This window comes from Saccopteryx leptura, chromosome 4, assembly GCF_036850995.1.
Source record: "Saccopteryx leptura isolate mSacLep1 chromosome 4, mSacLep1_pri_phased_curated, whole genome shotgun sequence".
Classification (NCBI taxonomy): Eukaryota; Metazoa; Chordata; class Mammalia; order Chiroptera; family Emballonuridae; genus Saccopteryx; species Saccopteryx leptura.
The window spans coordinates 199,092,753-199,109,882 of NC_089506.1; the positions used below are offsets into that span (position 1 = coordinate 199,092,753).

At 49.0% G+C, this 17,130-nt stretch overlaps 1 protein-coding gene and 1 long non-coding RNA gene across 2 annotated transcripts in view; one reads left to right on the forward strand and one right to left on the reverse strand.

Annotated features, from left to right (window-relative positions):
- Positions 1–17,130, forward strand: part of CLEC19A (C-type lectin domain containing 19A) — a 21,274-nt gene continuing 4,144 nt past the window's right edge. The window contains exons 1-3 of the mRNA XM_066379966.1: positions 1–205; positions 12,179–12,344; positions 16,142–16,235. Of these exons, the coding sequence (XP_066236063.1) occupies positions 118–205; positions 12,179–12,344; positions 16,142–16,235 (348 nt within the window). The 5' untranslated portion in view covers positions 1–117. The remainder of the gene's footprint in view (positions 206–12,178; positions 12,345–16,141; positions 16,236–17,130) is intronic.
- LOC136402499 (uncharacterized) overlaps positions 16,242–17,130 on the reverse strand; it is a 13,730-nt gene continuing 12,841 nt past the window's right edge. Inside the window, exon 3 of the long non-coding RNA XR_010750979.1 lies at positions 16,242–16,343. This is a non-coding gene — a long non-coding RNA (uncharacterized lncRNA). The remainder of the gene's footprint in view (positions 16,344–17,130) is intronic.

Consider the following 17,130-nt stretch of genomic DNA (forward strand, 5'->3'; position numbering starts at 1 on the left):
CCCTCTGAGCTCCTGGCAGTCTCCACCTGGGCCCAGGAGAGCCATCCGGACCCAAGCTCCCGCAGAAGGGCCTCTTTCCTCCACTCAGGCCTGGAGGTGGACTTCTTGGGGCCCAGGATGCAGAAGTGGGAGTTGTGGGCCTGGGCCACCCTGACCGTCTTCTCTGCACAGGCCTTTCCACAAGCGGACATCAGTATCAGCCCAGGTGAGCCCAGGGCCCAGGGCCGGGAGCAGGTGGACGGGGAACGTGCTGCAGACACGAGGTTCTACCAGTGGAGCCCAACGCCTGGGCTGCAGGGCTGTGCTGGGCCTCCTGGGGCCTCCAGCTCTCTTTCCTCCACCTCACTGGTACTGGCATTGTCCTAGGGCCAGACCTGAAGAGTCCTGACTTTGTTTTATTTTTTAAGTTGTTTTATTGATTTTAGAAGGAAGGAGAGAGAGAGAGAGAGAGAGAGAGAGAGAGAGAGACCTGTTGTTCCACCCATTCACGCATTCACTGGTTGATTCTTGTGTGTGTCCTGCCCAGGAATCGTACCTGCAACCTTGGCATAGCGGGATGACACTCTAACCAACTGAGCCAACCAACCCGGGCCAAGAGTCCTCATGTTAAATCCCAGCTTTGCGCCCTGGCCGGTTGGCTCAGCGGTAGAGCGTCGGCCTGGCATGCGGGGGACCCGGGTTCGATTCCCGGCCAGGGCACATAGGAGAAGCACCCATTTGCTTCTCCACCCCTTCTCCATCCTCTCTGTCTCTCTCTTCCCTTCCTGCAGCCAAGGCTCCATTGGAGCAAAGATGGCCCAGGCGCTGGGGATGGCTCCTTGGCCTCTGCCCCAGGCGCTAGAGTAGCTCTGGTCACAGCAGAGTGATGCCCCGGAGGGGCAGAGCATCGCCCCCTGGTGGGCAGAGCATCGCCCCTGGTGGGCGTGCCGGGTGGATCCCGGTCAGGCGCATGCAGGAGTCTGTCTGACTGTTTCTCCCTGTTTCCAGCTTAAAAAGAAAAAAAAGAAAAAAAAATCCCAGCTTTGCATCTCAAAAGCTATGTGGCATGGTGCAAGTTTCTTAACCTCTCTGATCCTCAGCTTCCTTTGGAGACCGGTGCACAGTGGCACCCTCCGGGCTACTGTGCGAGGGGGAGGGTCCTATGGGCAAAGTGCTCTGTGCTTGCTGCCTGGCACCACAGGAAGAATTGTAAATGATCATTTGTTAGGAATTTGGCATCTGGGCCCCCCAACCCCCACCTTGGCTGTGACTGCTTCCCAGGGAGCTTTCAGACCTATGATGTGCCACCAGAGGTTGGGCATGGAGGACACATCGTCCCTCTGGTGGCTCCCTGGAGCCTGGCCCAGCAGCACGCAGTTCTGCAAGTTCTATGGAGCATCCCTAAGAACTGGGACCCATCAGCCTCGGACATATGGCCTCCCAGTGTCCCATTTAGAGAACACAGGGCTTCAGATGGGCTCAATCTCTTCCCCTTTCCAATGGGGAGGAAGGGGTGCTGACTCAGGGGGACCCCCATCTGAGTAGGAAGAGTCCGAATCCTTCAGTCTCCTCATGACTGGGGATCTTGCCTGTCACCTCTGCCAAGAGGGCTATTTCCAAACATTGTTTAAAAAATATAATAATAATACCAATACAGTGTAACACCAATTATGATTTATATAGCCAGGCACTGTTTTAAGCACTTTTAATATATGAATGTATTTAATCCTCACAATCACTTTATGGCAGACATACTATTTTTACCCCCATTAAGGTAAAACTACTAATGAAACACCCGTAAGATTCCCATAAGGCCACACTGTTGGGCTGTTATAGGGTTGGGGTCATTTAAACAGTGAGCTGATAGGGTTGCCAGATAAAATACCAATGCCCAGATAAATCTGAATTTCAGATAAATAACAAATCATTTTTTTGTATAAATATTTCTTCTTTTTTTTTTTTTTTTCTGAAGCTGGAAACGGGGAGAGACAGTCAGACAGACTCCCGCATGCGCCCGACCAGGATCCACCCGGCACGCCCACCAGGGGCGATGCTCTGCCCACCAGGGGGCGATGCTCTGCCCCTCCGGGGCGACTCTCTGCAGCGACCAGAGCCACTCTAGCGCCTGGGGCAGAGGCCAAGGAGCCATCCCCAGCGCCCGGGCCATCCTTGCTCCAATGGAGCCTCGGCTGCGGGAGGGGAAGAGAGAGACAGAGAGGAAGGAGGGAGGGGAGTGGAGAAGCAAATGGGTGCCTCTCCTATGTGCCCTGGCCGGGAATCGAACCCGGGTCCCCCGCACACCAGGCCGACGCTCTACCGCTGAGCCAACTGGCCAGGGCTTATAAATAAATATTTCTTAAATATTGCAGGGGATACTTATGCTAAAAATTGATTTGTTATTTATCTGAAATTCAAATTTACCTGGGCATACTTTTTTTTCCCTCTAATCTGGCAACTCTAATGGTGGGGAATGAAGGGTCATTTTAGTTTATTTGGGCAAGCCTTGGGGCTCCGGCTCTGTCACAAACTCTGAGTGTCTGTATTAGTCAGTTCCGGTTAGTCATCTAACCCTGATCACCTTCCAAAGACCCCACCTCCACATGCCATCCCATTGTGGGGGGATAAGGTTTCAACATGCGAATTAGGAGAAATACAAATATTCAGTCCATAACAGGGGCTTTGTGTCCTTGCTCTCACGCCTCAGTTTCCTCACCTGTGCAATGGGCAAGCGGGAGAGAAGTTGGATAAAATATTCTTGAAGGCTTCCTGTGTATTGCAAGGTCTTGCCTTTCTGCCCAGCATGTGTGGGAAGGGCCTGAGGCTGCATTTGAGACTGGGAGCAACTTGGAGTCTTCTCTCGCTCACTAGCTGGTACCCATGGAACCTTTCTCTGAGCTTCACGTTTCTGCCCCTGGAAAAGTGGGGATAATAATGTTACTTACCAAATGTTTTAGGGACCTTCAATGAAATCATGCAGATAAAGTGCTTAACACCTGGTAAGCTCTTGAAAAATAAGAGTTAGTACCATGACCACTTCTGCCACGGCGGTGGTTGATATTGTGAGAGAGCTGGCCAGAAAACACATGTTTCTGTTGTAACACACAGCCTTCGAAAAGGGACTTGCAGACAGCTATCCCCACGCCTCACCCCCCCACTCTTCAGACAGGGCTGAGATTGCTTCTAACCGAGCGGCCTTAGGGATCTCAGAGCTGGAGTTGGAAGGAAGGGTCCTAGAAATCTGCTCAACCCAACCCTTTCACATTACAACTGTGGAAACAGAGGCCACGTGACCCAACCAAGGTCATCACCCATCCAAAGTGGTGGTTCCACTGCTCCCGAGGCTCCCAGCCCAGCAGAAAGCCAGCTAGAGCCCGAGCAGATAGATCCTCTGGAGGAAAGTGATTTTAACCCAAAGGAGAATTAGTGAGTGTGTGTGTGAGTGTGTATGTTGATATGTTGTCTAGGGTCCTTGTGGGCCCTCGCAAACCATGAAGGTGCGTGCACAGCCAAAAGCCCTCCTTACTGAGAGTGGGCCTGGCTTGTCTTCTTCTGGATTCTGCAGCCTTTAGGTGCAAAGCAAAACAGATCACCTGTCATTTCATCATTCATCCCAATGCTCCAAACTTTTCATTACCCATCCCTGGATATGCAAATATACCCAAATAGGGTGACGCGGCCACACCCCTAGATTTGCTTCAGGGGTTGGGGGTAAATGGTTCTTTACAGCTCTGAGAAACTTGGGATTTAACTAGACTAGACCTTTTTCCGAAAACCTTTTCTCTGAACCTGGCTTCAATCATATTGTTTAAATGGATTAAGGAATGTGAAGTGCTTAGAAAAAGACCTGGCACCTAGTAAAAGTTATATAAATATTTGCTATGATGATTCTCCAACTATAACCATCAAAGTTTCCTTTCTTGCCCTGATGGGATAGCTCAGTTGGTTGGAGCATTGTCCTGATGCGCCAGGGTTGCAGGTTCGAGCCAAGGTCAGGGCACAGTAAAGAATCAACAAGTGAATGCATGAGTAAGTGGAACAAGTTGATCTCTCTCTCTCTCCCTTCCTCATTCTCTAAAATTAGTAATTAAAAAAAAATTTTTTTCTCTTTCTCTGGCTCCTGAGCCCACAATCAGGGTATCTGGCAGAGTATTTTGAAGCTCAGGGTCTGGGAAGGAGAAATTAGTCAAGTTCTGTAGCCTCTTCCCCTCTCTAAGAAGCTGTCATTGCATGCTTGGTTCCAGCAAAGGTCCAGGGCCCAGGCTGTTCCTGCTGTAATAATATCTAATATTCACTAGAATGTCTACTCTGAGCCACGCACTGGCTTCCCTATGAAGTAGGCACTATCATTGTGCTGATTTTACAGATGAAAAAATAGGGCACAAAGAGTTGAGTTTCCAACTGGGGTCATCTGACTCAAAGTCTAAGCTCTTACACTGGGGTACAGTGGCCTGTGCAACGGGATGTCCCTACTTCCTAAAGCATACCCCCAAATCTGGTCTGGGTCATAGAGACAGATCCTAGAGTGCCCTGTGGACACTCTGGCTCATTTCTCACCTCTCCTCTATGGTCACAGAGCACCCTGTGTAATTCTAGAATATCTCTTAGTACATGAGGACTCATGGCCATGCGTGTTGTGTGTTCCTCCCTCCAGACTGTGAACAACTTGAAGGCATTGACCGCAAGCCAAATAGGCACCCAGGAAATGTTGAATTATTTGCTTAATCAACTGTTGGTTTTAGCTCAGGCTGTTATAACAAAATACCATAGGCTGGAAGCTTACACAACAGGAATTTATTTCTCACAGTTTTAATGCTTAGGAATTTTTCAGTCCATCAGTCCTGAGATTCATCCTGCACTGCCAGTTGCTAGCTGTGTGAGCAAGTGACTTAACCTTTCTGAGCCTCAGTGTTCTCATCTATAAAATGGGGGTGATACTGATACCCCTCCTAGGTTGGTCTCAGGGAGTTACATACTAACTACCCAATGCTGTTTTCCTCTGTATCATGTGGCCACAAAAGCAGGCCAGAGAAGAGAAAGCAGAGCTCAGACATAAGAAGTTGGGGACCACCAGTTCTGTTCCCCAGAGCCAGAGCTCCCTGGGAAGAAGGGTGGGCTGGCAGTGGGACGTGTGGACCAGGGAGGCAGCAGGAAGTGAAGGTGATGAAGGTAACTGAGCCCTCCTATAGCCGCCTTCCTGGGCACTGAGAGACACTTCCTTTCAAGCCTCTGGGCCACCTGAGGTCCAGTATTGTGGGTGGGTGGGGGGACCCACATAAATGTGGCCCCCAGAGTCTCCTCCTCCTCCTCTCCTGGCTGGCTCTCAAGGCTGATCCGGGCAGGGAGGCAGCAGGGTAGTGAGTTTGTGGGTGGCTGGATTGGGGCCAGGCGAGCCAGCAGCCAGAGGGAGTGGGAAGGTGAGAATTTATTCTTTTAAAGAGAAAAAGAGAGAGAGAGAGAGAGAAAGAGGGGGTAAAATGAGCCTTGAACTCTACTGGGGTGTTCCTTCCTTAATAAGCTCAGTGGTCCCAAAGGCTCTGGTTCCCATCCCCCCCGGGAGTCCTCGGGACGGGACATGTGGTGCTGCCAAAGCTAAAGGACCTTGTAGTTTATCAGCCTTGTTTCCAGAGCAACAAGCACCTTTGTGCGTTCCTTTCCTCCACCCTCCCCCGTCACCTCCTGGGCCTCTTCTCCTGACCCACCCCCTCTGCACCCGCCCCCACTTCCCCATACCTCGGAATCTTACTTGCAGTTCTCCAAGCGCCCCCTTCTCTCTTGTACCTTTGGGCCTTTGCACACAGTGTTCTCTACCTGCAACACTCTTTCTCTGATTCTTATTCAACCTCCGGTCCCAGTTCAGACATCACCCCCTCCAGGAAGCCTCCCTGATCTCTAAGTGGGGGTTATGTGCCACTTTTAGGTGCTCCTGTGACACACCCTGTATTTCCTTCCTCCATCTGGGAAGGGGCCCTGGAGCCCTGTTATAATTACCCATGGGCTCCTCGGAGACAGGAGCAGGGCAGCCAGCAGTGCAGCTAGGAAGAGAAAAGGGGCAACAAATAATCAGCTTCCAAAATAATGTGGAGGCTACTCCTTCAAGTTTTCACCTACCTGACACACATCGACAAACCACATATTAATGACATCTATGTGTCTGCACTTATTTTTCTCAATGTCAGTGTCTATAGACATGTGGTCAGAAGCCACCTCTGTGTAGTTTGCCACGCGGTATCTCCAGAATGCAGCCAACTGCCTGAGACCAAGTAAGTGCTCACATAGGATGTGTTGATGAATAAGGAGATGAATGAAGGTCCAGCCAATCAAGACTGAGACAAAAGAAAGTGGGCAAAAATGCAGCAGGAGTCTCTACATTAGACTTAGAGCCAGATAGCCTGACTTCATAACTTAGCTCTGCCACTTAGGAGCTATGTGATCTTGGGCAAATTACTCAGCCTCTCTGTGTTTTGGTTTCTCTGTAACCTGAGGGTGATCTACATTCTAGGATGTGTGAAAACTAAGTAAATTGACTTGGCTCAGATGAAAGCTCAGCAGGATTGGCCTTGGTCATTGTCACCTTACAACCTGTCAAGCTATAAAACTATAGAAATCCCTGCACAAGAAAGGCAGAGATTAGCAAAGGCTACTTTGGGTTTAGGTTGATGAAAGGCGTTCTTGAGATCTTTCTATTCCCAGTTTCTAAAATCCGAGAGGAAAAGTGGCTGGGGGGTGGGGGGAACCACAGAACTACCAGGCAGAATAGAGTTCATTGCCATCCCAGTGCAAGCACAGGGCTGCACTTAGCCTCCCAGGTCCTCCCAATTAAAGACCTTTGCCTGCCCAGGTGGAAAAGGGAGTAATTGGGCAGTGACCTGTCACAGCCTCATTTTCTGGTATGTTTCACCGCAGGCATCCATAACCATCATTTGCTTGGAGGAGAAAATCAAAGGGATCTGGAGTGGGCAGTGTAAGGAGCTCTGTGCGGCCACAGCTCAGGGAGATTGTTTTCCACATAGGCCACTTGCTTTCAAAATAGCCGTCGGGCCTGACTGGCGGTGGCTCAGTGGACAGAACGTTGACCTGGGATGCTGAGGTCCCAGGTTTGAGATCCTGAGGTCACCAGCTTGAGCATGGGGTCACTGACTTGAATGTGGGATCATTGATATGATCCCATGGTTGTTGGCTTGAACCCAAGGGTCACTGCTTGAAGCCCAAGGTTGCTAGCTTGATCCCAAGATTGCTGGCTTGAGCAAGGGGCTGTATCTCCTCAGTCAAGGCACGTATGAGGAGAAACCAGTGAACAGCTAAGGTGTCACAACTATGAGTTGATGCTTATTATCTCTCTCCCTTCCAGTCTCTGAATCTGTCTCTCTCTCCAAAATAAATAAAATAAAATAGCCATCAGACCTTAGGACCTTGGAGAAGCCTTGGAGCTTCTTCTAGGAGCTAGGATCCCCCATCACTTAATTAATCATTCAGTCTTCCTGGCCCAGCCTGACTCAGTGAGTGAGCGAATGAGTGAGTGAGTCTCCAGGCTCCATCCATTGGTCTGGCACACCGTGGACCAGCGCTCCCAGATATTCCTGTGCACACCAAATCACAGGGAGCCTTGCTGAAATGCAGGTTCTGACTCTGGGTCTGGGTAAGGGTGCTGAGACCCTGCATTGCTAACGATCTTCCTAGCTACTGTTGTGCTGAATGATCTGGAAAGCCAGACTAGAAAAGTCCAGGGACAGCTATCCTTGAGTCAGGACACATGGACAGTGCACACACCTTCTCGTCACTATTCCCAAAAGGGGGCAGTAGCCTAAAAAAAAGTGTGTGATCCCCTAGCACAGGGGTCGGGAATCTTTTTGGCTGAGAGAGCCATGAGCGCCACATATTTTAAAATGTAATTCCGTGAGAGGCATACAACGACCCGTGTACGTTAAGCATTATCCAATAAAAATTTGTTGTTGTCCTGGAGGACAGCTGTGATTGGCTCTAGCCACCCGCAACCATGAACATGAATGGTAGGAAATGAATGGATTGTAATACATGAGAATGTTTTATATTTTTAACGTTATTATTTTTTTATTAAAGATTTGTCTGTGAGCCAGATGCAGCCATCAAAAGAGCCACATATGGCTCGCAAGCCATAGGTTCCCTACCCTTGCCCTAGCACGTATTTAGTCATTCAAAGCTAGTTATTGCGTACCAAGTATGTGCCAGGCACGGGAGAGACCTGAGTGGCGGAGGGGACCAGCCCTGAACAAGAATTCACAGGGACATGTTGAGACTGGAGCCTTCTCATAGAGCAGAACCCATGATGTCCAACTTCTGGGAAAGGGATTCCAGGGGGAAAAAAAAAACACAATAAACTCCTCCTACTGTCAGAGAGAGATGACAAAGAAGTCTGCTTCGTGCCAAACTCATGGAGGAAAAGGCAAGACCTCCCTTCTTCAGCACTCTTTGGTGAGGTCTGTACTATTAAATTTAAATACAATGTTCTAGCAATGTCTCAGTGCTTTTAAGCCATGGGTTTATTATAGTAAAATGTTTTAAGTCTGAAATTAGAGAAACAACCCAAACTCGACTTCTAACCAGTTGTGTGGCCTGGGGCTTACTTTTTGTTAAATACAGATAAGCCGAGAGATGTGTATGTATATCCATAGTGATGTTTTGTTCCTGCACTGTGGGATCCTTTTATGTTTGGGGATTTCAGCCTTCTATCCAGGACTGGGTTTCTGTTGACATTTGGGGTTGGAAACTGTGCGGTGGGAAGCTGTCCTGTTTATTATAAGATGTTTAGTAACATCCCTGACCTCTACCAGTTAGATACCTATAGCATCCCTCCATTTAACAACCAGAAATGTCTCTAGGCATTGTCCAACGCCCCTGGGGGTCACAACTGTCCTAAACCACCACTCCACGGTGACCAGCAGAGGAGGGCCTGGGATGAGGGACATTAGGTTTTATAAGTGGGACTGTCCCCGGCAAGCTGGGATGGCGTGGTCACCCTACTTCCATCTCTAATAGGAATATTTGGAATGGATGGGAGTGGGGAACGTGGTTTCGCACCAGAAATACCACACTCTTTGCCAATTAATCCAGCCAACTCCTGGGCAAACCAGTGAGTGTCCCCGGTTACAAGTGATGGGTGGAAAGCAGGTGGAAATTGTTCACTGCTTCTCATCCATGTGGAGGAGGTAACAGCTCCAAAGTAGGCGAGTCTCTGTGTAGAAGGCAGGACCCGAAAGTCCACACAAAGAGCTCAGTACCTCTCAGAGTCCTAAGCGGTCCTTCAGCCGTCTTGGCCAGCACCGTGGACAGCATCACAGCAGTGTCCTCCTGGACCCGTGCTCTCAGCTGAGAAAGGAGGAGACCCAGCTCCGCCGGGCAAGGACAGGCCGAGGACACTGAGCCCGCTGAACTCCTCGTGCACAGCTCTCTCTTTGCCAGGTAGAGGAGAATTAAGAAAGTAAATAGTGAATCAGCTCAGAAAATGGCGTGCATTGAAAGACAGTTGGCCGGGACCAACAAGGAGAGTTGGGACAAACCAGGATGGACCAGTGCAGCTCCCAGGGTGAAGAAAGGGCTGGTCTTGGTCAGATGGAGATGCCCAGTGGCTCCAACAGGAAGCATGGCTTGGAATAAGCTCTGTTGGATAATGCCACTGTTCCTTTCTTCAGAAAAATGCACAGAGGTGCGCACGCACACACACTTTCAATTTTGCATTTAATTCCAGGGGATTCAACCCTGATTATGAAACCCTGAGCTAGTCATCAATAACCATATTATTACAGAACAATCCATAGATGGATTGGGAAATTTAATTGGCCCAATTAGTTGGCCTAGCAACCATGTGAAGCAGGTGTTAAAGGAAGATTAATTTCATCATGTGGATTTTAAGATCAAAGGCTTCGGTGTCAAGAGGCCTGGGTTCAAATCCTTACTCGGCCACTTACTAGCAGGATAACCTCGGGCAAGTCACTTAACCTGTCTAAGCCTCAGCTTCCCTAATAGGGACTTGGCATGTCATACATGTTGTCTACTACCTTTTTAATCATGCTTAGCCAGCTATTATACTGGCTTCAAAGGCAAAGATTCCACACCCTGAGCACTGCAAAAGGTACCCCAGGGATCAGCCAGCTTGACAGCTGAGAAGGAAAGGACTGTGCCAGCATCACACAGCACAGCAGGTGCAGAGCTGGTGGCTGTGACCCAGGCATCCCGATCTTAGTCTAACAAATGTCACCACTGGCCACCCAACCTAGTTCAGGGATGGCTCGCCACATGCATCCTCCCCCAAGCCAGTCATCTGGAGTTATGATTTCAAAACAAACACATCTCCTAAGGGGCCTCCAGAGGGCTGAAGCTTGGGAGAACTTTGTTGTCTCTAACCTGGGTTTTTCATTTATGCCTTTTCTTGGGCTGAGTTAATGATATAAATGGTCTTGGTTGTAGTTTGTCAATAAACACTGGGAAAGAAATGTCCACCCTTGCTAGAGAGCCAAGACTTGCAAATGCAAACAAGATATACACTCTTTGCTTATAAAATTTGCAAAGACTGCTGTTAAAGTGGTAACCCTGGCGCAGGCAGGGGCACCGTGAGATGGGCACTCTCAGACATTGCGTGGGAGTATCAATTGCTTTCAGGAGGCAATTGAGCAAATTGTATCAAACCTTAAAAGTCTCTCCTCGGAAAATCATGAGAAATGCTGAAAAGGTTTTATGCACAGGCTGTTCATCTCTGCATAATGTGTAATTGTTGATTTTTTTTTTAAGGGGAACATTCTAATTATCCATAAATAGGGGAATGATTGAATAAGCTCTAGAGGGGCCACTCTGTGGAGTATTCAAGAGCTATTTAAAACAATGTTTACTAAAACTTACAATGACACGGGGCGGGGGGGGGGGGAGTGCTTATACTCTAATTTTTAGAAATCAGAATACAGTACTGACTGTTATAAATAATATACCATATTTTCTCTCCATAAAACACACTTCCCCCCAAAAAAAGTGGAGGGGGAAATGCCCATGTGTCTTTGGAGTGAAAAATACAGTATTTTATTAAATATTTTAACATACCATTTGGTTCAGAATATTTTTTTTCTTATTTTCCTCCTTAAAAACCTTAGGTGTGTCTTATGGTCAGGTGCATCTTATAGAGCAAAAAATACAGTAATATAATAACAATTGTACTTTTTAAGCATTTAAAAAAAATTTTAGGCCCTGGCCGGTTGGCTCAGTGGTAGAGCGTCGGCCTGGCGTGCAGGGGTCCCAGGTTCGATTTCCGGCCAGGGCACACAGGAGAGGCGCCCATCTGCTTCTCCACCCCTCCCCCTCTCCTTCCTCTCTGTCTCTCTCTTCCCCTCCCGCAGCTGAGGCTCCATTGGAGCAAAGATGGCCCGGGCACTGGGGATGGCTCCTTGGCCTCTGCCCCAGGCGCTAGTGGCTCTGGTCGCAACAGAGCGCCCCCCCCCCTGGAGGGGCAGAGCATCGCCCCCTGGTGGGCAGAGCGTCGCCCCTGGTGGGCGTGCCGGGTGGATCCCAGTCGGGTGCATGTGGGAGTCTGTCTGACTGTCTCTCCCCATTTCCAGCTTCAGAAAAATACAAAAAAAAAAAAAAATTTAGGTGAGAGGAGGAGAGATAGTGAGGCAGACTCTCCCCATGTCTCCCAAACGGGATCTACCCCACAATCCCATGTAGGACCAATGCTTGAGTACCAAGCTATTTTTAGTGCCTGAGGATGGTGTGTTCCAATGGAGCTATCCTCAGCACTCAGGGCCACACTCGAACTAATCGAGCCATTGGCTGTGAGTAGGGAGAGGGAGAAAAGGGGGAGGGAGAAGAGGAGAAAAGCAGATGGTCAGTTCTCCTGTGTGCTCTGACTGGTAATCCAACTTGGCACATTAATACTCCAGGCCATCGCTGTATCCAGTGGGCCACTGGCCAGGGCTCACAATTGTGTTTTTTATAAACCAGTCTATTCAAGCATGACATAAAGAAAAATATACCAAAGTAGTGGCATTTTCTACGTGTTCTATAATGAGCTTATATTACTTTGATTATTTTGTAAATTTTAGGTATGCATGTGTTTTCTGGACCTCAAGGGTAGAATTGCATTAATCACCACGGAACGTGTTTTACTTTCATTCCTGAAAATATGCTGTCAGCTGTAGAAACCATGTTTGCACTGCCAGCATTTCCTCTCTGCCCCCAGCCATGCCGGAGCTGCCCCAGGCTTCCCTGTGCCCCCTGTTCTGGATGGAGTTCAAAGGTCACTGCTATCGGTTTTTCCCTCTCAATAAGACCTGGGCCGAGGCTGATTTCTACTGTTCTGAGTTCTCCATCGGCAGGAAGTCCGCCAAACTGGCCTCCATCCACAGGTGAGTAGACTCCTTGGTCCTCCATAGCCCAACCAAGCACCCCCTTTGGAAAGGAGAGGGGAGAATGGCATTTTCCACTGGCGTTTCTCTCTAGTAATTCAAACTAACTTTTATCCAGCCCAGTTTCTCATCGATACTGTCCTTGGCAACAAAAGGCAAAACAGTCAGTAAGAGGAACCAAGTGTGTGCTGGAAGGTCCATCTCTGGGTCGATCGTGTGCTGCACCTGCTCTCTGTCACAGGAGCTCTGGCCTGTGTTACAACACACACAACATACAGGCAAAGACTAGACTGTAAGGAATAACAGCTGAGGCTTATTTGCTAAGTGTTTGCAAACATCATCCTATTAAACCTCCCTCAAACTAAGTGAAGAATGTATCTCCATTTTACAAATATGAAATCTGAATCTCCAAAAAGGTCACTTGCTCCAAGTGACATAGCTATGAGGTGGTGAAGCTCGACTTTGAACCTGAGCAGTCGAATGCCACAGCTCATCCACCAAGGCATCCTCCCGCTTCCTCTGTCTCCTAAGCCCCAGCCACACTGACCATCTCAGAGTTCTCTAATTTGGTCCAGCCCTTTTATACCTCCATTCTTTTGCATATTCTGTTCCCTCTGTTAGGAATTCTCTTCCATCTCTTCTCCTCCAGGTAGATACTGCCTCAACCTTTAAGACGTAGCTCTGACAACATCTCTTCACCAAAGTCTCCCCTGTCTCTGCAGCAGCCTGATGACATTCATTACCCACCTCGCCTAGAGCACTTTCTTCATCCCGGTTTAATGACCTGTTTTCACATCCGATGTCCTTGCTGATTCGTAGGCTCCTTGAAGCCAGGTGTGATATGTTCCATTGCCACCCAAACTACAAATTCACTATATTGCCTGTTTTTCAAGATTCCCAAAGACTTGAAGTTAGAAAGACAGTTGGTTCTTTATGCTTTAGAGTCCCCAAGTTTTGTTAAAAACCAGAAGGGGTCCTCTCTCTTAGTTTCCGAAGGAGCCTAGAATCTTCCCCTCTATGCATCCACCAGACACACTGAGCACCCCCTGTATTCTCGGTGGTGCTAAAGAACTTAGTGAGAATGTAGGGTCTGACCAGGAAAACAGGGACCAGTACACATATTTAAAACAGAGAATTTAATACATATATAAGTAATGGGATCTGAGAACTTAAAGAGACAGGAGTGAGGCAGTCTAGAGACTGGCAAGGGCAGGAAAGCCAGTTCTACCTCTAACTGGGGGCAGGTGGGACCTGTGGAAGCTGGAGCCACTGGTGGGGGGGGGCAGCGCTGGACAGCCACTCCCTAGGCAGAGAGGGAAAGAAATATCCTGACTTCTCTTTCCACCCCTTCATTAATGCACCCCTTATTGGGAGGGTGGCTGACTGACATGACAGGAAAAGGCGGCCTTCAAGGATCAAATCCCCGCCTGACCAGGCAATGGCGCAGTGAGGTCGCCGGCTTGAGCACGGGCTCATCTAGTTTGAACACAGCTCACTAGCTTGAGCCCAAGGTTGCTGGCTTGAGCAAGGGGTCGCTCGGTCTGCTGAAACCCCCCAGTCAAGACACATATGAGAAAGCAATCAATGAACAACTAAGGTGCCGCAACGAAGAATTGATGCTTCTCATCTCTCTCCCTTCCTGTCTGTCTGTCCCTCTCTCTGTCTCTGTCTCTGTCTCTCTGTCTCTCTGTCTCTCTCTCTCTCTCTCTCTCTCACACACACACACACACACACACACACACACACACACACACACACACAATGGATCAAATCCCCTGTGAGACAGAGCATGGCACAGGACTGGCACATGGGAAGGTGGATAAATAAGTTCTGTAAAGTTTCCAGCTTATAGAGGGAAAGATACATGTATGAGGTACATGCAGCAAAGAGTACATTTCAATGATTCCAACTGAAGATTTCCCTTTAGCCAGCCCTCGGGAAGGACAGGTCAGCCTGCCTCACGGTGCCTGGAACTAAACCTTGGTTAATTAGCACCAGATGGATTCTAGGCGGATTCAGGGGTTTCCAGCAACCTCTGACCCACTCCTGTTCTTTTCTGCCTCAATTTACCTTCCTCCTTTCTTTTCAGTGCCTGATGCCTCTCTCTTCCTCTCTTATACATTACAGGTTAGTTTTCCACTTTGCTTAGAATACTATTCTGAAAACAGAAACAAGAGTTGAATTTGAACAATACTTTGTTATCAGTGAGATTCTGCCCCCATAAAACTGGACATATTATAAAATTTCCAATTACATCTCGTCTCTAACACATAATTCAATTCCATATTTCTGGCGTTTTCTTCATGCTTTTTCCTTTTGTCCTTTTCTTCATAATTAAACACACAATCAGCTTATGCCCATGGACCATGTGATTGAAGTTCAAGGTTCTCATACTCTCAGCTTACCTAATAATTTCCATCTTGGTTTCAAGAGACAGTTGAATTGAATTAAGTTCTTCTGGTCTCTGTGCCTTATTACTTACAGTAACACCTTAGGACTTTCTGTTATCTAGTTATTTTGACCAGATATGGGGAAAATGCAATAAAATATGGAAATCATTTCCCAAGCAGGAGCTGTTTGTTGAACAAAGATGGCAATAGTGCTAAACCGACCACCCCACAGATGGCTGCCCAATGCATGTTCAGCAGTTGACGTAGGAGACCCCCTGCTGTGCATGAGAGGGGCATTTGGGGATGTCAGTGCTCACCCAGCTGAGGAGGACCAGCATTAAAGACCTATTGGAGGCCTGACCTGTGGTGGCGTAGTGGATAAAGCGTCGACCTGGAAATGCTGAGGTTGCCGGTTCGAAACCCTGGGCTTGCCTGGTCAAGGCACATATGGGAGTTGATGCTTCCAGCTCCTCTTCCCCTTCTCTCTCTCTGTCTCTCCTCTCTCTCTCTCTCTCTCTTCCTCTCTCTCCCCCTTTCCTCTCTAAAATGAATAAATAAATAAATAAAAAGTAATGTTGAATTTCTTAGAAAGCTTAATCTAAAAAAAAAAACCTATTGGACTGAAGAACACTTTGTCCCCAAAAACCGTACCATTTATTTTTTGTCTCCAATATAATCTACCTCGTTTGCTTGCATTTTTTTTTTTTCTGAAGCTGGAAACGGGGAGAGACAATCAGACAGACTCCCGCATGCGCCTGACCGGGATCCACCCGGCACGCCCACCAGGGGGCGATGCTCTGCCCACCAGGGGGCGATGCTCTGCCCACCAGGGGGCGACGCTCTGCCCACCAGGGGGCGATGCTCTGCCCCTCTGGGGCGTCGCTCTGCCGCGACCAGAGCCACTCTAGCGCCTGGGGCAGAGGCCAAGGAGCCATCCCCAGCGCCTGGGCCATCCTTGCTCCAATGGAGCCTTGGCTGCAGGAGGGGAAGAGAGAGACAGAGAGGAAGGGGGGGGGGAGTGGAGAAGCAAATGGGCGCTTCTCCTATGTGCCCTGGCCGGGAATCAAACCTGGGTCCCCCGCATGCCAGGCCGATGCTCTACGGCTGAGCCAACCAGCCAGGGCCTGCTTGTGTTTTTGAGGTGGATTTAGACTTTTAGGATAAATAACATTACTGAGTCCTGCTCTGAGCTGTCACGGATCAAATCCAGAGGGGCTCATAGAATGACAGCCACATCCAGGTGACCTAATTAAAAAAGAAAAAGGAGAGGGGGAAAAAGCAGTATTGCATTGTGCCCTGTATTTACTTTGGTCCAGGCAGGTTAGCAAGGATGGCTTTCAGATTTCACCTCTGTCCTGTTGAACAGAGGCAACCAGTAACATGCTGCTGTGTCTCTGGCCCCCGCAGCTGGGAGGAGAATGTCTTTGTGTACGACCTCGTGAACAGCTGTGTTCCCGGCATCCCAGCTGACATCTGGACAGGGCTTCACGACCACAGACAGGTGAGGAGGTGATGGCCATCCGGCCCTCTTGGAAGATCCAGCCAAGACTCCATTTTCATTTAACCAGCCGTTCACGCGGAGCTTATGTACCAGGTCACTGCTGTGTGCCTAGCAGACAGACAGCCATCAGACACAAGGCGCCCCCAGTTAGAATACAATAAACGCTAGGACAGGGGATATGATGGGAACACCGTATGGTCAGGGAAGGCCTCTGTATGGCTTGATTTCTCCAAAAAGCAGACACAAAAAATGTGTTAGGTGTGCAAGAGATTTTTGAGGGGAAATATCTGTGAAGGAAGAGGGGAGAGGGGACAGAAGGAGGCGGGGAATGTCTTCAGACAGTGATGTGGGTCTGAGACTTGTGAAGGAAGGACCAGAAGGAAGAGCCTCAGCTCACAGCACAGTTGTGAGAAGGTCATGGCTAGCCCCACGGGCGTCCCCCAGCAAAGGATGCCCACGACAGGAACGGGCCAGCGCTAGTACCTCTGACACGCTGAGTTGCTGACAAGTGACTGGGCACAGCTGGAGGAAGTGTGGTCTCACTGTGAGCACAGTGGTGGATCCAAAGGGGCCAGAGAGCTGAGGCTGTCAGCCAGCTATGCTCCCTGCAGCTGGTCCTCTTGAAGGAGCTCTAAGCAGTGCCCTTCCATGGCTACCACAGCCTCCTTGGGTAAGAGACATTTAAGCTAATGTCTGATGGACAAATCAGAGTCAGTCAGAGGAAGAGCATCAGTAGAGGGAACAGCATGGGCAAAGGTCCTGAGGTGGGAGAGATCACGGCACTTTCAAGGTATGCACAGCAGGGCAGGGGTGGGTGAAAAAATGGTGACGAGTAAGGCTAAAGAGGACGGCAGGGGCCCGATCTCATACCTGCTGAAATCACAGCAGACGCCAC